Here is a 23,206-nt window from a genome sequence, read left to right on the forward strand (position 1 = left end):
TTTGGCTTCCTCCCAAAGTGCATCCTACTGCCGTCTCTTCCCCAGGTAAATGATGCACACACACCCAGTCATCCACATGATCTAAAAGAAAATATGATTCATCAGACCAGGATGCCTTTTTCCATTGCTCCATGGTCCAGTTCTGACGCTCACACACCCATTGCAGGCACTTTCAACCGTGGATAGGGGTCACCACGGGCACTTTAACCAGTCTGAGGCTACGCATCTGCAATGCACTGTGTGTTCTGACACCTTTCTCTCATGACCAGCATCAGGTTTTCAGCAATTTGTGCTACCTAGATGGGCTAGCCTTCAATCCCCATATGTATCAATAAGCCTTGGGCACCCCTGACCCTGTTGCTGGATCACCAGTTGTCCTACTTTGGACCACTTTTGATAGGCACTAACCACTGCATTCTGAGAACACTTGCTCAGACTCATTTGTCTACCCATTACAATTTGACTCTTGTCAAAACTGCTTGGATCCTCATCCTTGCCATTTTTTATTGCTTTCAACACATCATCTTCAAGAGCTCATTGTTAACTTCCTGCCTTATATATCCCACCACTTGACAGGTACCATTGTAAAAAGATAATCAATGTTATTCACTTCACCTTCCAGTGGTTTTAATGTTGCTGATTGGTGTATACTACTGAAGGCTATAGGTTTACCTCAATTGGATAGTTATATATTGACATTTTTATACTTTCTGGCTTTTAAATAAACATATAAAAATTACAAACATATAGAAGTCTCACCCAGGGCACCAGAAACAATAATAATAAAACAATAATAAAAGAACTTTAAATTGCAAAATGATGGAATCAACTTTAAAAATATTATAATATCAAAAAACATTTTAAGGAATGCATAATTTATTAAATTACATTTTCTTTTTTTCTGCTTCTGTTTCATTTCTATCACATGACTGCATTTTGAGTATAAGAAATACATTTGCAGTAAAACAATAGAATATACTGTTGGTAGATCAGATACATTCATGGCCAGGAGCCTGATGAATAAGTATATCTGACTGAGGTGAAACACAACAGACTTGGTCTTTTAAACTTACTTTGCCTTAATGTGGAAAAATTGATGCCTGTCTGATTGCTTCCCAATCATAGCCTTTTACCTTCTGCTTTGACACAATGATTCAAATTACAAACCTTGACTTGCTTGCTTTTGTTCATTATTCTGCAAACCTATCAATTCCGACATTCAGGTTACCTAACTCTGAGTTGCAGATAAGTATTTAATGAATTTACATTATGGCATACTTTCTCAGACATATATAACAAGCCAATACTCACAGACACTACATTCACATAGTCATCATCAGAAAGGGTTTCCAGCATTTCAGAGACAGATGTCCGAATGAGCTTTAGAGTCAGGCCTGAGACGCTTCCACTCCTATAATGGAAAATATTAAAACAATTCTAATAAACTGAAATCTGTCATACATCAAGAAAGGTGATGTTATAATACTATTATTTTAAAATAAAAAATACCAAGCATAACACTATGTGTAAAACAGGGATTGTGAAAACCACGTCATGGTGTCCCACAATATTCACTGCCTTTTGTTCCAACTACAGTAATCCCTTGATTAATTACATAATACTCTATAAAGATCCCAATTAAACTTTGAAATTGTTACACATTATTTTATGTCTCAAAAACAGAACCCATCATTCTGAAATGTCTGCGTGACCAGAGGAGTGCATTCATTTATCAATCCACATTGCCAAATGCTCCTCTGTCTAGGGGCAATGTATCTTGAAAAGAAAATTGTTAATGCTCAGGAATTATGGGAAGTGTTGAGAGCCTCAGGTAAGTTACTTGATGCTGATTACAAGGTGAATATTTGAGCACTGTGAAGGAAACATGTATTAACTCTTGTATGTCAGTGAGGGGAACTAGAATATGAACACATGACATTACTAATATCTAGGTTTAATTGTTCAGAGCAATGAGGAGTTCCCAAGTACAGCCACTCCACACTATAGGAATACTATAGGCATCAACAATTTCCTGACATTAGCCAAACATAGTTCAGTAAATATTTAGTTTAACATTTATGGTTTTTTCTTTGAAAAGTTGTAGATTGTAGTTGTCTATTGGAACTGGTAACTTCATTAAAAAATAATACAAATAATCGTGGATTACTTTCTTTTAAGTAATATTTAAAACAACAGAAGTTCATTTAAGGGAATACTTATAGAAAACAAGAAATAGTTTGCTACATATGTATAATACAGGCGCTTCCATAAAGGATCTGTGATGAATACAGCACTTGAAAAGTAAGAAGTATAAAATGACAGCCAACAAAATATAAAATGATTTATGATGTTCTTTCACATTTGCCCCTGATAAACTGAGGGCCATTAGTTTTTGCTTCCTTGTATACTGTTATGATTTTCTTCCTTTAAAATTTTTCCTCTGCTTGTTATGTTTATGGGTCTTTTTTTAATTCTGGGGTTTTGAATATTGCCTCACTCATTTGTATTGTACAGACGCTCACACACCCATTGTAGGCACTTTCAACCGTGGATAGGGGTCACCACGGGCACTTTAACCAGTCTGAGGCTACGCATCTGCAATGCACTGTGTGTTCTGACACCTTTCTGTCATGACCAGCATCAGGTTTTCAGCAATTTGTTCTACCTAGATGGGCTAGCCTTCAATCCCCATATGTATCAATAAGCCTTGGGCACCCCTGACCCTGTTGCTGGATCACCAGTTGTCCTCCTTTGGACCACTTTTGGTAGGCACTAACCACTGCATTCTGGGAACACTTAACAAGAACTGCCATTTTGAAGATGCTCAGACTCAGTTGTCTACCCATTACAATTTGACCCTTGTCAAAGCTGCTTGGATCCTCATCCTTGCCCATTTTCTATTGCTTTCAACACATCATCTCAGCTCATTGTTAACTTCCTGCCTAATATATCCCACCATTCGACATTGTAACAAGATAATCAATGTTATTCACTTTACCTTTCAGTGGTTTTAATGTTTTTGCTGATTGGTGTATACTACTGAAGTCTATGAGTGTACCTCAATTGGATAGTTATATATTGACTTTTTAATACTTTCTGGCTTTTAAATAAACATATATATATCTATTGATTTGTTTTTATATCTGGAATTTACATTATTTTTTGAGTCTATCTGATGCTATTCTATTTTCATATTAGGTGCAGTCATGTTGTTTATGGGTTGTTACAGTAGCCTATGCTAAATGTGTAGCACAGTACTTCGTAGACTCAAATATACAAAGGTCGAGACATTTGATTTCTGGATCAATTGAGATTATGGATAATCAATGCTTTTTACAGTGTTGTGTACTATATTGTGTACAATTTAGATTCTCTGGTTCCTGCATGCTTGGCTCTTATTCTTTGGACTACGGATTTTGGTTCTGTTTATTGGCTTATAAGAAATTTAGAATGGAATCCCAGTTACAGAATTAGGCTTGGATTTGTACTGATGTTTCAGTTTCTTATCACAATTTAAAATTCTCATTATGTGTCTCTGCTCAGAGATCACAACATATGCATTACTGCTTACTAAAATGTTTCCCAATACAATAACCACAATCAGATTTGACTCAATGTCAGCAATCATAACATTTGGAACATAATTCCTCACAAGCAGTACTGATACTGCCTTATTGCTAGTAGGGAAACTTGAGTTCCTGGAGACAATGAAGAACTTGGTATGAGACATTGAGTGCTTGCCATGTTATTGCTTTTCATTCCTAAATATGTAAACATGTACACATCACTCTTAAAATAGCAATCACTGTTCCTTCAAATCCCCCTGGTTTGGGAGAATTGTTTGCAAAAGTTTCAATCTGCATGCAAAACATCTTTTTGAAGAAGGAAGTGAAAAAAATCACATTATTTGTAAGCAACAATTTTCAGATGCCATCTTTAGAAGGAAAGTAATCCAACAGAAATTATGGCACACTGGGAAGAATATTTGCAACATCCTGCTTTCTGTCATATAAGAAATGGAGAAACAAATAAAATAAAATAGTGATGGGAACAGTGTGTACTTAAAAATCAAGATGCTAAGCGCACTACAAAATAGTAAGAAACGTTTTACAATGAATATAAGAAAAAGATGTGATGGGTTTAACAATGAGTTTGTTTTATTGTGAGTTTCAGTTGGTTGACAATACAGCATATCTACAACTCCAGTCTTTACCTCCATGTCTGCTTTTGCAAGAAGGTGTGAAGACAACAAAAAACCTTATTTTTAAAATAACAAGTCAAAGTCTCACTTTTTCTGCTACATAGTGCTCTACAGGTCATTACCACAAACTGTCACATTCTATACAATAACATTTTGGAAATGTATAACCGGAGGGTCTAATTAACCAAATATATTTAATAAAAAAAAAGCAAAAAGGAGACAACATTAAAAGAGTACTTGGAATGTACTGCAGCTTTCATATTTAATGGACAATATGCCAAGAAAAACTGAGCTTTCTATGACAGGTTAACTGAACAGAAATAATGTGATTTTCCTTTTTATAGTCCATTTAGCTTTGGCATCATTCCAGCTCTCCAATTTACAGTAGAACCACTTCATCAGCAGAGCAGACAGGACTGTAGCTACTGTCAAACCTTAAGTTAGTGATATTACAATATTGTCCTTTTTGGAAAGGTGATTTCTCCTATACATTACTGCATTTCTGGGTATGCAGTCTTTATTCCACATGTCCATAGGGCCACCAGACAGTGCCATTGCAATCAGGTTCTCTTTGCTTACATTGCACACCCTACACATTATATCTCAGCTGGATTTCTGGAGTGAAAATGCGGGTCTTCACCCCATGCATAATGAAGCAAGCAGTCGTGTCAGCTGGCCAAACCAAAAGCAAACTCCATCAGCTCCAGTGACTATTCAGGCTTCTACCTGCAAGGGTGTGTCTCTTCACAAGAGGCTCATTCCGTTCCAGTCTTACACATTCATTCAGGAATTGTAATGTTTATTAACTGGCAATGGCTATGCAGCAATACATAATATTTAGGAGGCATTTTGTTTAAGTTATAAAAGAAATGCAGTGAAGTTAAAATTGTTCTTGATAAACACAAGATGATAAAAAGCAATCCAAAAACCAATAATGGCATATATTGATTACATATATGCAAGTACTGTATATGTCTGGTCCACATAGTGGGAATAACAGCCATCTGTAAAAGCTTTTCTACTGTTCACTCTTTTCTTTCTAGATGATTCAATTCAATATCCAGAAACAAATATTCATCTTTTATTCCATTTACAATAAGTAATTATGATTAGGCATGATTTTACTGTTTTTTAATCACTTTTGCCAGCTGGATTATTGCTCTTAAATCTCAAACTATATATGATGGTAAAATAAGTAGTGATAATGTTAGCGAACTCACATTCAGGCGCCAAGAAAGATTTTTATATTTCCCCAATGATATGACAGCAGATGTGGCAGGTGGCTGGTTTTCTTGTCATGAAGAGCACATTATTACAGATGAAAAACAGATGAAAATGATTCTTTAGGATATATAGTTGCACTTAACTTCTCTATAGCAATAGGATATGTTGGGAGTTTATAAAAGCCTTATTGCTTGACAATGGAATGATCTGAATGTGAGGCAATGAAGATTTGTGGAAAAATAGAACTATAAGCTAAGAGACAGTAAGATAGACAGATTTCTGGATAGATAAAGCTGTGAAGGACTTTGCCTTGTGGTTCAGGGACAACAACCTGCAACTCAACATCAGCAGGGACTTATGGCGTGCCAAGTAGCCTCTGAGGCCAGTTAACATTAAGGCGGAGAATGTGGGAGTGGTGCAGAGCTACCAGTATTTGGAGGTTGACAGAAACACATAAACAACAAACCGGACTGGTCAGACAGCACAGTGGCACTGTATAAATAGACCCAGAGCAGACTTGCTAAGGAGACTCAGGTCTTTTGATGTGTGCAGAAAGCTGGCGGAAGTGTTCTGTCAGTCCATAGTAGCCAGTGTGGTGTTCTACACTGCAGTCTCCTGGGGACAAAAGAAACCCAATGCCTGAACAAACGTATCTAGAAAGCCTGTTCCATCACAAGGTGAACCCTGAACACAGTGGAAGCTGTTGTGGAAAACAGGATAATGGCAAAATTAGATGACATCATGAAAACTCCCCTCCATTTCCTCCAGGGAGCGCTCTCTTGGAGCACTTTGAACCACAGGCTCATTCTGGGGGTCTCTTCTGCCCACTGCTATCAGACAATTCAGTGCTTCAACCCAATGTACTTATTAAGTTTATTTATTTATTTATTTATCAATTAATGTATTGATTGGCTGAATGGCTATATTATGTGTCATGTGAGCCTGTATCCTTTTTGTTGTGTTTCTGCTGCTGTATGAATTTGAATTTCCCCACGGGATTAATAAAATGTATCTAATCTAATCTATACGTATAAAGGAGAGTTGGGATCCGAGAGACTGTGTTTGTGTGTTTGTGGAGGGATGGAGAGTTAAGGTGGATGAGGGAGTCACGTGATAATCTCCCCTCCCATTCACCTCATTTTATTCACTCCATTTCGCTCCGAGCTGACGCGGTCTTGCCCTTCTTTTTCCTTACTGTTTTGTCCTCTCTCCTTTACTGTTTACTTGACGCAGTACTTACTGAATAGTATTTTTTCCTTTAGTGTTTCTACTTAGTGTTTCTTGGTGTTTAGTAGACGCGGTGTTCCGGTGTTCCTGGCGGTGTTGCGGTTTACTGTTACTTTCTACTTCGTTTTTGTACTTTAGTGTTTAGTAGACTTTTACTTTATCTCATTTACTGTTGTTTTTTTTACTGTTGTTCCCGGCGCTGCTGCCCTTTTTTACTTTATCTCATTTGGTGTTTGGTAGATTTTTACTATATCTCATTTACTGTTGTTCCCGGCGCTGGTGCAGTTTTTCCCGTTTCTATTTTTTATGTAGCATGTTCACGAATTGGTCATAGAGAAAATTTATATATTTTGGCTCCAGGAGGACAAACCAAAAATGTTGTATATAAAGAAGCTCTATAAGTCGCATGTAGATACATAATTATTCCAACTACAGCGACTGCAGCGAAGCGCACGTGGTCTGCTAGTCTAATATAATCTAATCTTAATAAACAGATAGGATATGTCTGGAGGGCTTATACATTGAAAAATCATTTTGTTCTGTTTTTTTATTTTATTCTATTATACTTTGAGTATTTACTTGTGTGATTAGCATTTTGCAGTAGGAGAAATGTGGAAACTTCAAACTTCAGTGCAAATCAAGCATTAAATAAAATAAAGCATTAAGCCAAGGACGTGTCTTAGAATTGCATGGCAATTTCCTGAACTAAAATATTTTTCAGTTCACTTTACATTTAAAGTAATTTTGAAGATCATGAATATGTAAAACGTCAGAGGAAGGCATTTTAAAAGTTCATTATAAAAAAAAATTAAAAAGATGTACACATGCATAGATAAACATTTACAAATACTTACACATCTACAAGAATCAGCATGTCTTTTGGCGATGCAGCTCCTTGAATGTACCTTAAAAAAATATACATGCATTAAACAACTTGCACATTTTTCATTGGCGACAAGATGTAATTAAATACACACATACAGTATATACCCTAACATTATTGGTTTTATTTTCACTATCATATTCTACCAATGATTAAATAATAGAATAGTGCATTAAAGAATACTATGGGCATTTCATAGTATGATAGTGGTGGTTAAGTCCTCAGAGAGAGCTGTTTAAGTGGTCATCTTACCTTCACATCCTCACCTATTCATGTGTTTTGGGCGAGGAACAAAAGAATGAGAAAATAATTACCAATGGCTGAAATAAAAATACTCCTCAATGTTACATGGAATATTATGTATGACAGGCTAAGGGCCATCTTAACAGCATCATAGGCCCCAGGCAAAGTAGTGCACTGGGGCCCCAGTTTTGACAGCAAAACAGAAACATACATAGGCATCAGAAACATTGTGAGTCCCTATGCTCCTGGGGCCCCTGGCCAGTGCCCATTGTGCCCATACATTAAGATGGCCCAGGGCTAAGGAGCTTCAGAACCCAGGGGTACCTTTCAAGCTGAGCTTTGAATCGAGAGGAGCTGGATCAGATAGATATCTAAAAAGAACACTCCTTGGTACCTCGCATTAACAATCATATACAGCACTATCCAGTAGCAGGTGGCTTCTGGCAGATTCAAATAACACAAGAGTGATTATGTGTTTAAGTTAAGCAGAAAGTGTCTTGAAATTCCCCAGTAGAGCACTGGAGCAATTTCAATGAAAACATGCCATTTAGTCCAAAATGGCTCTTCAATCCTAATCCTAACCTAATTTCTCTAAAATGACAGTAAAGTTGAGATTTGAAGATTTCTAAAATCCTGTATGTTAACTTACCCCATGTGAATATAGTACCGAGTAAATTTTCCAAAGTTTATTCTAAGTTTATCCTTAGGTAATTTTCACCTGTGTCTCTTTGTTCTTGTTAAAGAACTCATTTTAAAGTAACAGCTTTGATCCGATGTACTAATGTCCTCAATAATTTTAAACCTTTCAATCATGTTGTCTCTTAATTTGTTTACTTAAACTGGAAAAGAACAAGTCTTTCAGTCTTTCCACATAGTTCATATCTCACAGTCACAGAATCAGCTAGTGGTTCTTCTCTGGACTTTCTCTAGCACTACTAAGACTTTAACATAACATGGAGAACAGAACTGCATACTGTACTCCAAGTGACTCCTCACTAGTGTGCTGTAAAGCTGAATCATAACTTCCCTTGACTTGTACTCCATATATTGTATTATGTGACATAATATACTATCAGCCTTCTTGATCATGTTTGAAAACTGTCTGAATGTGGACTATGAAGAGTCCGCTACAACTCCTAGGTCCTCATAGTGTACATTTTGCACATGTCATTGGACCATAAGAGGAAATTTCAGAAAATGATTTTACTCTATAAATTACAGCTTAGCAAAAACTTTTCTGAAATAAAACCATGTACAAAATAATTACAGTTCCAAATATACTATAATTTAGGTTTATATTATTATCGTACACCATTGTTAGCTCCATTTTTCCTACCAAGTTCTGTATGATCTTGAGATACTTAACTAATCTGCACCTCCACACATTATGTTAAATGTAAATGTAGTTCTAAATCCTCCTTTGTGTAAGCATTAATTGTGAATGATTCTATATTTAACTGCACAGATCTGTAATTCCCAAGCCATTAATTACTATTTAACGAACATCATAGCTAAATGAATATACTTCACATAAGCATTTTATAACTAGTTGTCTTCCCAAAAACACCTGTTTCATGATGCAACATTTTGTCAAACAGAGTGAACAGTCTTTCTGAAAGTTTTGTTCTCTCGTTTGTTTTAAAATAAGATTATTTAGCAAAACCACCATGGCAGATGGAGTTCTTAATTCACATATCAAACCTCCAAGCAGCTTCTTTTAAAAAGATTCATTAGAATATCTAATTTTGGTTGGGATGTCTACCCATAATAATAGCAGTTTTGTATTCTCATTTAATTTGTTTATGTCTTTTATCATGATGGGACTCTTGTTCTTACATAAACTCTGAAAACACTGAAGCCTAAAAATCATAGACAGAGTACACTAAGGTTATAGCACAAAAAACAAAAGAAATCCTTAAAGATAGCACAACATGTGCCCTGTCAATAAAAGACTCTTGTGCCGCAAATCATATTTTTCTTATACACCCTGAAGGCAAATTTAACGTTACTCTTACCCAAAAGAAGCAGTAAATTGGTCTAAGCACTTCATGTCAGTGTTAAAGCTGTCCTCCATTTCTGGGAAAGATTTAATCTTAATCCTCCTCAGTACAAGAAAATTGCTTTAAGTGCTCCTGTGTTGGTAGCTGGCTTTGTATAAAGGAACTCATATGTTTGAATTTGAAGGATAGATTAAATGTTCTAGGGGTCAATTGCTACAATATTAACAACATGGAAATCAAACTAGCTGATTATAAAGGTGCATTACGCTTTCAATTATTTACTTGAAAAATTCATACAGGATGAAGTTACAGTATGTTACTATTCTTATATACAAATAAATTTATGTTTATTTTGTAGAAGTGGTACTGACGCTTAGTCATATTGTTTTGTTGGTTAAATGAACTATGTTACGATGCTTTTTCTTTCTAACCTGTGATTAAATACTTTTTGATTCTAATTCATGTGTCTAAGTGCATTGTAATATATCTATGTGGCTTCATTTACTCTGCAGGAATGAAAAAAAACAGTCCTTGTCCTTTTCTTTCCATATTTTATATGTGCATGTAAAATATATTTAATTTCTCCTTTTAAACAGGCAGAACTTTGGAATGACAATTATTCTGAAATGAAGACAAGCACAGACGTGTGGATTATGTTGGTATCGGCAGCATGATGAAACAAGGAGCTGTATTCCCCGTCACTACCAGTGGGCAGCAGCAACTCCCTGCTGCTGTATCTAAGGTTCCTGCCAGAGTCTCTGTGGGAATACAGGTGCTCCAGGAGTGCTTCCAGAGGGCTGGGGTTGTGCCGGATGTACACCTGGGAATGAGCTGGAGTCAGGAGTGGAGCAGCTTGTCTGGTTAGGAGGAAGAGGAGGAAAAGGAGAGCAGTATTTTTGGTATGGGGTTTACGTAGGAAGATTATTGGTTTTAATTTGTAAAGTTGAGGTCCAGAGGGGCACAGTTTTAATATTTTACACCTTTTTTATCTTTCTCTTTCTTTGACTCTCTTTATATTATTAAGGGTGGAGTAGTAGCTCTGAGGCTAGGGTCTGCACTGGTAATCGGAAGGTTGCTGGTTCAAATCCTGTAAATGCCAAAAGTGACTCTATTCTGTTGGGCCCTATTGCAAGGCCCTTAACCTGCAATTACTCCGTCCTGGGTATGACGTTAATCTGCATCCAGCTCTGCATGTAATGTAGGCCCTCCAACCAGCAGGGAAAAACCTGTGGTGGCAGAATTCCCACTCCAGCCACCATAAAAAACCTCACACTGTTCATTACATCTGAACTAGTGTGGTACTGAGGTGTCACCCATTGCATGGCTTCACTCAGGTCCTAAACTGGGATCCTGAATTAGTTCATCATGTGGTGGGTGCGGCAACGTGCTGTATCAGCGCATGCTCCAACCTGTCTCTCTTAATTATGAAATTATCCTTCCTAACCTTGATCTGGTGTGTATTCTGGCTATACAGTCAGCTCATTGTCACTTTAAAGGGGTTCATAGTAATGAAGCAGGGATTACAGGCGATGAAATGTAAAGGAGAGTTTTTTAGTAGCTGAATTTTGAAAATGACACCAGGCATGATGCACTAGTAGTCAGGTCATTTGTGTGTAATGTTGGTGCTGCATGTAGCTTACATTTGGGATCTTGCAGCATTTTTGGCATACTATTCAATATTTCATGCATGAGGACCGCTTCCAGCAAATATACAATAAGCACTACCTCATCTGAAATGTCAGCATATGTCTGTCAATAATTATGAATAAGCAATGTGAACCTTATAGCTATATCTTTTTATTTAAATTTATTCTCCTTTTTTACAGCAAGTACAATCAAAGAGTTCATAACAGACACATTACCAAGGAAGAACATATGGCTTGAAGTAAAACAGATCATAAATTGCTAGATCATGAATAATCCTTGGTATAAGTATGGAAACTGAGAATTACAAAACATCTTTACTTTATATACTTCCCTTTTAAAATTAACAACATTTCAAGGTGTTTTACAGACTAAGAACTAACGTACATGTTTTATAGTTAGGGCACAGGCAGGCTAAGAGACATGCTGAGATATGAACAAACAACCTTACAATTTACAGTCCAGTGTTCTAGACACAAGACCACACTGCCTAGCCAGAAAGGAAAAATGTAAATAAATCCATTTGATAACAGGCACAAAATTTGATTGCACTTCAAAGACTACAATGGGTAATATGTAGATATTTGAGATAAAATACATTACTTAATTATAAAATTGTCTCTTAGAAGTAGCTAAGGAGAAAAAAAAAAACAATGGAGAATGTTATGAAACAATACATATTAAAAAAATAATCCTTTTACCATGGTCGACGACGGACATCGTAGAGGTCAATCTTGTTAAGTGTTTTCTGGGAATCAATCCAAGGTGAAGCTAAATAAAAAAAAGCACAGAATAAAATGTATGGTTTTTTTAGTGATTAAAGTTTTCAACAAATGGGTCCAAATAAAAAACATTTTTAGCAAAAACTTGTAAAAGAAACTAAATAGTCTAGTTATACATGAGGTTCTTATTTCACTTTTGCATATTTAATGAAAAACATATTTTCTGGTAAGATTTGTATAGTATCAAACATAGTAAAATATTAGTGGAATCATCTGTTGAATAAATCGGAAAAGGCATGGATAAGAAATCAGGTTATGAAAGTTGTCATGATCTGTTCATATGTCCGCACTGCTCTGTGGTAAAAAGGTACAGTACCACCATGCACGGCATTTTGTTGGTGGGCCTGGTCAGTTAAGAAAAAGACCTAGCAAAGCCCATTTCTGTGTTGTTCTGAATGTCCCGAACAACACTCAGTGTGACACTCAAAAAGAAATTGCTGTTGTAAAAGAATGCCACCAGCTGTTCAACTTTGCATCTGTCTAGAGAGATAATTTCAGAAAAAATAGTTCCTGACATAAAAAACGTTGTTAGATTAGATTAGACCAGATAAAGTTTAATAAGCCTATGGGAATTCTGGAAAGCCAAGAGACAGCTGAGGGGCTGTGGCATTATGATTGGTTTTTGGTAGGGAAGATGTGTTGCCTATTCTAATAGTTCTGCCTGTCTGTCTTTTCATCAGTTGTACATAATTTTTTTAGGATCATGTCAAATGACCATAGAAGGACTGAAATGAAAGTGAAAAACAAGAGCTACAAATGTTTAATGATTAGTTATTCAGCTTGCTTAAATATTTATATCGGGGTGTGAGTCTCAAGTCATTGGAAGGCCACAGGTTCTGCAGGTTTTCATTCCAGATTACTTTCTTACTTAATAACTAATGGAACATACTCTTTAATTTGAAATAACTTGCTTTGTAAGATTCATATCCCTTGACTGTATTTTTATCCTTAACTAACAGCTAAACAATCAAATACAAAGTAACCCATCAGATGACCAGAAAGCTCAGAGGTATCAAACTCAGATATCAAACATCCCCAGTTTTTGCTCAAACCAACTTCTCAATTAGAAGCCAATTCTTCCTGTTGATGAAACACATCATTCAATGACTTGATTGTGCTCTCATTCTGCAACACCAAACATTTGCAAAACTGTAGATTTTTATTTTACCTCAGGTCAGGTTGAGGAGCATGCATGCCACACCAACCACATGACGAAACAGCTTGGGATCTTAGTTAGCAACCCCCCAGGTAGACACGTGGTCCAGTCCCACCCTCTGGAAATGACCGTCTGTCTGCTGCAGTCAGGTGTTATATGGGCGTCCACTTGGCCTGATCCAGCCACTTGGGTCCTGAACAATGACGATCCTGCGAACAGGATCACTCTCGGGGAATCGTGCCACAGTTACAGCATTATAGCTACATTTTTCCTCAACCACCATTAAATGTTTTGTGAACCAGAATAGGTTGATATTTCTTAGACCTTCACATTTTTTTTTCTTTTCAAATAATTCACTGAAACAGATAAGGCATAATGTACATACTGGTGCAAATGGGATCAAGTTGCCTGGTAATTTGTTGGGTCACTTTGCATCTCATTAACATCTGTCTACTGGTTAAAAAAAAAAAAACGATAAGGGGATCTGAGTCTTAAAAAACAAAGCATTAGAAAATAAACTGAAAATTAAGTGTGATTCATTGGCAACTGTGTTTGGTTACTAAGTAGGAAAGTGGTTGGAATGAAAATTTTCTAACGCTATGGCTTTCCAGGATACGAGCCTGACACCTCTGATCTAAATAATTAAGCAAGATTATTAATTAACCATTAAACACGTGCAGCTCTAAGTTAAATTATCTACCTTGTGCAGTCATAAAAGTGTTCTTCTTTTACTGCTCTTGGACGTCCAGTAACATTTTTTACATGGTGAGTTACTGTATTTTTGCAAAAGGCAAATATTTGAGCATAACTTTACCACAACACATGCCAAGTACAGCCACTGAAAGACATTCTTTATCAAAGTAAAAGCTTTTCCAAGTTTTTCAGTCATTGCTGCTATGTTGTAATTTCTCCTCTAGCACTCTCTCATGTATGCAAAGCTCTTGTGGATTCCTGCAATATTCTCTACTCAATACTTGGTAATGTGGGATAATTATTATTAGTATTAGGGATGGAATTGTGTAGTAAATAACTTTTAGTAAAGGACAATCAAAAATTAGATATATCTAATACAGTGGTACCTCGGTATACTGTACGTCTGCTTTGGAATAAGTCCAACTTGGTATACGTCCTGTTTGGACACGAAAAATTTTGCTTGGTATTCGACCTTTATTTGGAATCCAACTCGCGTGCTAACCTTGTTTACCTCTCTCGAGACAAAGCCACGACTGCCCACGAGCGTCAGTGCGCCAGTTGCTAGCATTCAGTGAACAACCCGCACTATAACTCTCTGTGAACTTTCACGTGTGTGATATAGCGGGTCCACAGCTCCTGTCAAAGTCCAGCTTTAAAATAAATAATCACCGCGCTCGCAGCTTGGTGAGGTGGCGTGGTGGTTATGTGGCTGAAGGTTGTCAGAGCAATTAGCGATGTGGGCGTTTATCAGCAAAGTGCACAGGTGAGAGACCATCCGCATTCGTGATTGCTCCTGGGGCTGCTTATCTTGATAAATAGAAGCGCGAGTCGGCTAGAAGGGGAGGAAAAAGAAAGAACGGACGGGAGGTTGAAAGAGAGAGAGAGAGCGCGAGCGAAGTAGCTGAAGTAGGCAGAGTTAAGGTCAGCTGCAAGTAGGGCGACTCCCCTGTTGGGATGCAGGGGGGCCACCAGGTAAAAAGGCACCGGGCTTCTTTTTGTTTTTGTTTTTTTTAAAGAATGCTTCCTGCTGTATTTTAACCTTGTTGTTTTTAGGAAGACTTTTTTCTATTGTTTTTATCCTCCACGTTTCACTTCTGATTTTGTGGATTATTTATTGGAACTTTGGAGACTGCACTTTAATTTGAACACCTTGTTTTGTTAATTGTATTAATAAAAGCACTTTGCACTTTTTCACCATCCCCTTGCTTTGTTGTTACCGATGAGCCTAGCAGTGAGGCACATTACCGACAGTGTAGGGTTCAAGGGCTCCCCGGCAGCAGATGGGAGCATACAGCAAACCTGCATCGTCACAATGTGATTTTGTGTTTTTTTCATGTAAATTTGAATTGATTGTTGAAAAGTATGAAGGTGGCATGCGTATCCGGGACATGGCTGTTGCATACCGTTTGCTGAGAACGACGGTACCTACGATTGTGAAAAACGGATGTTATTAAAAAGTAAAGTGCAGTAAAATTTTCATTTATTTCATCTAATTGCTTTTGTATTTATGTATTTTAGTATTAAGCAGTGTTTAAATTATTTTATACAACCCCATCAATGTATAATATGCCAATAGCAATAGGATTTTTTTTCATGGGAACGGATTAATCATTTTCCCATTATTTCTTATGGGAAAAATTAGTTTGTTATACGTCCTGTTTGGTATAAGTCCAAAGACCTGAAACGGATTAAGGACGTATATCGAGGTTCCACTGTATATCATTTTTCATTGTCATATTTCAATTATTTTCCACCGTCATTGAATAAAAAATATCCTGTTATATGTTTGTTCTCATATACTGTACACTTAAGTAAGTGAGATACCTCACGCCTATAGCATCACTCATGCACTACTAGAAGTGATCTGAAAAGTAAACAACCCAAAAATGCAATTTGTCAGTATATTCAAAGTTCCCGACTGTCTCTGGCAAAGTTTTTTTTTTTTTTTAATATATTCAGCAATTTGTTGACACCATGAGGTGTGTATGCTAGTGTGAGTCCTGGGAGAGGCAAACTGATACCCGATGCACTAAATATAATTTCAATTGATTGGGCCCTGCTCAGATTGTTGTATGCGGAAGCGGGAATAAAACATCAATTGTATGCTGCTCTCTGCTATTTGGTTTCATAACTTGGCCGTAAATTAAGGTGATGAGTTTCTCAGATAGCCCAAATAGGACAGGATGAGCAGCTGTTGGAACTTATTGTGTTGCTTGTAATGATTAATATACATAATTACATTTGGAATGCTGGTATTAGAATGTATGCTCATATCTTCCATTCATGCTAGCACTCCATGCACTCACAAGTGGGTGCGGCTGGCTTCTGGCATCCGTGCATATATATACAACCTTCATTTAGTAATATACTGTAGATAAAAAGAAAGACTGAAATTGATTAAAGCCATACTGAGATATGGAATATGCCATTGATCAGCCTAAAACAGATAATTGCTCTATTGTTTTTAATTATTTTTTACATAAGATGTTAAATTAGGATACTTTAAAATATTGCTGTGAACCTTTATGCTGAATGTAACCTGTGGGAAGAGGACAAACCAGTATGTCATCTGTTAGACCATGACTACTTGAGGTGTGATTAGGTGTTGAGTACAAAAAATGGAATTCCTATGAAGAAAGTGAAAATCAAAAATTTTAGAAAGAATAGCCAAAACACATGAATTCATGGGTTCTTGCTTTGGTACTCTTTATTTTTAAGAGCTGGTACACAGCAGTGAGAAATGTATTCTATAAAAACTGATGGCCGTACTGTTAGCCTGGTTCTGCTAGTAATTTTTTTTCATGATTGCCATCACATTTTATTTATCACTTTATAACTTGACAACATTTCTAATGTCACATTCTTAAAGTAGCATGGCTAAGTGTCAGATGAGCATTTTTCTCTTTGATTTTATCAGATTTTATGTTTCATATCTTGAAACTGACAGACCAAGAAAGACATTGTGTCACCATGAAGAATGAAGATTTTTAATGTCAAAATGTACATAAATGTACCAAAAATAAATTAATAATTTAATAGCACATATGCTGCCAAGAGAGAGAAGTTCAGACTAGACAGACATTTTCTGACAGCTACTGAAACTTTGACAAGGTGCATTAGAAAATGGATTGTGAAAAGACTGTCTGCCTGTAAGGATGTAATCGTCTCACAACAGGTTGTTGAATAGCTACAAATATCCACGTGGTGCTGAGAGCTAGGAGTGGTCTTACTTTCCATTTAATTCTAATTTCTAAATGTCATATTCTAAGCATAACTTTCTTCTCACTTTCCAGCTGATGAATAGTAATTACAAAATCCAATCAATTCCAGTTTGGAGGATTTTCATGAAATATTCAATATACAGTACAGTATGTGCATGAAATGATGTAAATAATTCTTAATTCAAGATCAGTAGCATGTCTATTTGACACTATATGTTACGTTGGACAAATGAAGAAAAATATCACTGTTGTGGAGAGTTATTCATATTCAATTTATATTAATATTTCATCATTTTGCTATAAATCAGAAACAGACACATGACTTGGAACTTATTACCATCAGTTATAATGCAGAAAAGTCTTAATACTGCACTTCAAATATGACCGTCAGCCATAGATCAAGGATCTGGGAGTGGGAAGTAAAACATAACTGCTCTCAAGTGAGATGTTAGTATGATTAGGTGAAAACATTTACGTATGAGACTGAGTATGTTTATTTTGGGGTAAACAGGGGGAAAGTATTACATTTTTCTCCTCCTGATTTTCACCGTATGCATTTTTCTTAAACTTAAGATTGTTATTTTTTTAATTCTCAGGCATTTCTGTATTTGTGGTAATATTCCAGGGCTGCAACACAGTTTTGAATTATTCACATCCTCATTAACATCAAGGGAGCAGCATGATGAAGATGCAGTAGTATCTCTGCTGCCTCACTGCTACTCTAAGTAAAACCCTATCACTGTCTGTTCTTCCCATTTCTGATGGATTTCTCTTCAACAAATTTGGTATTCCTCTCACATACCAAACTTATGTATGGTATTTTAAATGAAAAATACTGTGAGAAAATATAAGAACAGAGCAGCATCCTGTCCAGGGTTGGTTCATGCCTTCCAGGTCTGTTGCCATAAAATTTAACAAAGTAGAATCAATAAATGAATGGATCGATGGATTTATGCATAGTTTGACAAAAATAATATCTATCTACTTGTCTGTAGCTTTGTGCAGGTTTCTCAATTTCTGTAATTTTAAATATAGTACACCCACATGAGTGGAACAAAATAAAGTAAAACAAAAAAATCACAGAAATAATATTTTGAAAATGTTTAATAGATATTAGTGTAAAGTTGGAGCTTGAGCCTTCATAGCTGCACCTTGTGAAGAGAAAGAAAAGAATTAGAAGTGTGTAGATAAGAAAGCCGCATGGTCATTCTTGGTGTGATGGATTCTAAGAAAGTCAGCAGGTGTCCGGTATGTTTTATGTCCAGACAGATACCTTTTGGTACACTAGGTCAGAGCTTGGTATGACAACATTATAGTATTTAAAGACGAGTTGTCAGAAGATGAATCAATGAATTCATTATTGGGAGAAGGGAGTCTTCTGACACTGATATAATTTTCTTATTTCAAATATTCAAATTTTATGAACTTATTAGTAAAACATTCTAGAGGGTACCATATAAAATCCCCTGCAGAAAAAAAAAAAGTTTAAATAACAGAAATTCAGTATGAGGAAAGGTTAACAGCAGTTTCATTGCACTTGGATGGTTTTTGTTGCTTTGCCACTGTGGAAGACTGCCGGCTTCCCAGGCCGGTCCGCACCCCCAGGCCGACAGGAGGAGCTCTCCCGACACCAGGATCGTGCCCCGAGGTCCAGCAGGGCCTTATGGACTCTGTAGTGTTTATACACAGCCCTGCTGGATACCTTGGGGACCACCAGGAGTCGCTGTGGGGGGACTTCTGGGTTCTGTTGTGCCTTATGACCCGGGAGTACGTCACAGTCACGTGACGGGAAGGAATGGCGTGCTCCTGGGGTGATGTAAAAGACTGATTGCCCTGACCCGGAAGGAATAAGGAACTATGGACTGCTGGGACAGGAACACCTCCGGGTCAGGGGCTATAAAAGGATGGTGCCTCAGTCCAGACACTGAGCTGTGCTGGGTGGGAGAGGAGCAAAGTGTCTGGGCGAGGAGGAGAGGTTATTGTATTTATTTGTAGAGATTTGTGAGTAGTGTGGAAGGTGCTTGGTGCACTGGAAGAAACAATAAAGAGTCTTGGACTGTTACCTGGTCTCCGGAGTTGTACCTGAGGGTTCAAGGGTGCACTACTGCCCCCTACTGCCACACCACGTATACAGTTTTGTTATGTTTCCATACCTTATCTGCTCAGATCACTATCATTATCTCGATATTGTGCCCTAACTGATCTGACTTGTTTCACTTCATCTGTTTGATATGCACTCAAGATTCAGAACTGTTGAAGGAAATGAGCTTTTGCATTGTACAGTGTTGCATTGATTTTTATTTTCAATGCACTTTAACATATACATAATCTCTAGTAAGAAAACGGGCATGTGACTACCTAAGATGCATTTAAATATAAGAGAAAAGCAATTTCCTAAATAAAGCATTGTAACAATGTGGAGAATATACTCTACACATACTTTCAGCTAAAGCTCTAAATAAAATCTTCTTTTAAAGCTACTTCTTAAATAATAAAATATTAAAAACAGATATTACTTAGCAAATAAGTTCAAAAATTCAATTACAAAGACACACCAAAAACTTCAAATTTTTAAATGATTTACTGCCATAGAAGACATGGGTTGACTGGCATCCATGATAAAGGAAGGATATGGATGGATGGGCATCTATGCCCGTGGATGACTGCCCCCTGGGAATATGTGTTCCCCCAGCACACAGGGTGGCAGTATCCCTCTTGTGTGGCTCCAATTTGGACACCCACAGTAAGGCAGCATGGGTGTTGCAGATTTGCTGGGCAGCCCTCTTGTTCCTGGGTACCGGAAGCAGGTTACCCTGTCACAGAAAGGATCCACTGGACCCAAAAGTGTTTCCAGGTGGCAATGCTATTGTACCAGACGTACTCCAGATTTCGGGTTGAAAAGTAGCTATTCTGCCTCATCCGAGGGTCAGAGTTGGACAAGGCTTACTTGGAGGAAATTGGAGGCCAAAAAGAAAAGAAATTGTGACTGTGAAATGCATTTTGTTTAAATAAAAATATTTCTCCTTGAACCCGTGACTGTGTGGTTTGGTTGTGTCTGGGTGCTTCCCAACAGGATTAGATATAAGTATGGTAGCAGCTGAATATAATGCCAGTCAAATACTGGGCACAATCATGAACGCTTTCAAAATCTCTTATACAGGTTTAATTTAAAGCCACCTATCAATTTAAGCGGTACACTTTTAGGATGTGAAATGAAATTATATTACTTGGAGAACAGGGGAACCATGCACACTTCCAGTGACAGTGACTAGTCCATAAATCAAAACCATATTTCTGGAGCTGTGAAGGACCAGAGTTCCCCAAAAATTAAATGCTAATAGCCCAAGCATTAGATACTGACAACCAGGTAACCCAACTACACCCATGCCTCTCTTATTTACATGCCGTAACTCTGCTGGGTGTTTAAGTGTATTGACTGTTTCCCAGTCTTGCACCTGATGTTGCCAAGATGAGCTAAAGCTCTACTGAGCCATGAAATGGAATAATGAATAAAATGGATGTTTGGGTGTGTTATTAAGGTTAAATATTAGCTTATCACGTGTACTATTACAAGCAAGTAAACCTGATAATTTCAACTCCATTTTAACACAATGAAAAATTCCTCCAAAAACTAGAACATGCATACGTAGTATATTTTTCACTAATCTCTTTTGCTCTTTGATTTCGGAGAACTGTGCAGTATAAACTACATTTAATGCCTTCAAAAGTGGAGTCATGTACAGATGCCATCTGAAAATGGCCAGTTTGTCATCAGTTATTTTCTAAAAGACAGGAAACTTCTTTTATTGAATATTAAATTCCAGACAGTGTTCAATGGGTCTCTAGTAAAACCTTCTGTTGTGACAGCACTGACCATTTACTACTTTACTTGAAATGACTGTTGGAATGTAAAAAAGGGCAAAAACCGACAGAGACCCATGCAAATCTATAGTGTAATTAATTTATTCAACTGCAATTTTCAGAAGGATTGGAGATGGCAGCTCGAGTGTATCCCTCTGTCTGCAAATCTGATAAGCAATCTTGCATAAAAATGACCCTGAAGAAATCAGCCTGTCACTCATTTGCTAGCGATAAAACTGAGGGGGCAGCATCAAAGGAATACCAGGAGAGCGCAGGTTCATACTGGTGTTGAATTACTTGGAATACCGTATAACTAGATGGCTTCAATCTGATGAATCCTGTCTGTACGGAATTCAATCCCGTTTTAACGATGATTGATTGACTGGTTGATATGGGATTTTATCTGCATTAATAAAGTTTTAAGGCAGGCTGCAAACGCTTTTTAATTTCGTTATAAATCGATTTTCATTGCATTTTGATTAAGCAGAAGATTTTACTTAATATTTTATATATTTTGAACAAGTTTGATCTTTCTTTCTATGAAATGTATTAGAAATAAACATTTTTGAAATTGAAAATTTAATACAGACTTGTATTTTAAAAGTATATAGAGTACATGTACCGGTCAGAAAAGTGCTATTTAGCCTTTTGCTTTGCTTATACAGAGTTATTCATGATTAACTAAGAAAACATGCTAACTATAGTTTTATTTTATGCTTGTAGTAATCTTACATTAATTTTATATAGTATCACAAAAATGTGTCACTTTACTCATCAATACATGTCTCTGGTTTAAAGTGCATGTTATCAGACTTTCAAACAGAACTTAATACTGTACTAGATTAAAGAGACCCCATGAACAAGTAACACACTTTGTTGATACTCATGTCTTAGTTAAGAAAGTTATGCAATAAATTTTGGAATGGTCTTATCTTTTCATGACCTGCCACAATATATGCACAGGGTTTATGTCTGGACTTTGATAAGGCCATTTCAAAACGTTAAACATCTTACATTTACATTTCTTTACTAATCAAACACTTTTACTAAGAGCAAGTTACACAACAGGCCAACATAACATCCATTCATCCATTATCCAACCCGCTATATCCTAACTACAGGGTCACGGGGGTCTGCTGGAGCAGATCCCAGCCAACACTGGGCAGGAAACAAACCAAGGGCAGGGCGCCAGCCCACCACAGGGCGCACACATACACACCAAGCACACACTAGGGACAATTTAGGACCGCCAATGCACCTAACCTGCATGTCTTCGGACTGTGGGAGAAAACCCACACAGACACAAAGAAAAAATGCAAACTCCACACAGGGAGGACCCGGGAAGTGAACCCTAACAGTGAGGCAGCAGTGCTATCCACTGCGCCACCGGGCTGCCCGCCAACAGACTTCATATAATCCTTTGGACTGTTTAGAAACAAGTTTCAGGACAAGGTTATGAAACTGGATGTCACATGTAAAAATCTCTAAACTAAACAGATCAACACAAGACCAGTTACTCTTTTCCTAGCTATTAAGAATCTAACATTAAAACCATTACCAATTACACAGATATTCACAGAACAACAGAGTCTTCAAATACTTTTTAACACAGTATGGGAATCAGCAACTCGGATGGAAGAGGGCAGCTTCATATCATCTTTTTCTTGATTTTATTAATTTAGACAATAAGGCTTTGAATGTTATCAGAGCAAGCTTTGTAATCCTTTTTAAATTAATGAACACCAAGAGCTTATTTCTAAAGGTTTTTACACTTTTCTTTTGATCATGATATGATGAGGCTCCAGAAACTCAGATCCTGGAGAGATGCAGTGGCTACAGGTTTTTACTTCCAGCAACCTTCTTATTTGGTAGACGTATACTTTTTTGTAGTAAGTATAATTAACTGAACTTAATTTTTTTTTCTTAAATGCCAGCCAAATAATTCAAAAACTCAATGCAAGCCATTACATGACCATCCAACTCAGGGATCTCAAGCAGTCCTGGAAGGCCACCATTTTCACTTCTATCAATCACGCTGACTGTGAATGAAACCCAAACCATTTGTTTAATT

At 37.0% G+C, this 23,206-nt stretch overlaps 1 protein-coding gene across 4 annotated transcripts in view; it reads right to left on the reverse strand.

Annotated features, from left to right (window-relative positions):
- LOC120534138 (voltage-dependent calcium channel subunit alpha-2/delta-1) overlaps positions 1 to 23,206 on the reverse strand; it is a 690,895-nt gene that overhangs the window by 203,300 nt on the left and 464,389 nt on the right. For all 4 annotated transcript variants that reach the window (XM_039761461.1, XM_039761460.1, XM_039761459.1 and 1 more), the window contains exons 8-10: positions 12,124 to 12,193; positions 7,507 to 7,557; positions 1,312 to 1,411 (exon numbers count right to left, since the gene is read on the reverse strand). In XM_039761461.1, the coding sequence (XP_039617395.1) occupies positions 1,312 to 1,411; positions 7,507 to 7,557; positions 12,124 to 12,193 (221 nt within the window). The remainder of the gene's footprint in view (positions 1 to 1,311; positions 1,412 to 7,506; positions 7,558 to 12,123; positions 12,194 to 23,206) is intronic.

Source organism: Polypterus senegalus, chromosome 8 (assembly GCF_016835505.1).
Source record: "Polypterus senegalus isolate Bchr_013 chromosome 8, ASM1683550v1, whole genome shotgun sequence".
NCBI lineage: Eukaryota > Metazoa > Chordata > Cladistia > Polypteriformes > Polypteridae > Polypterus > Polypterus senegalus.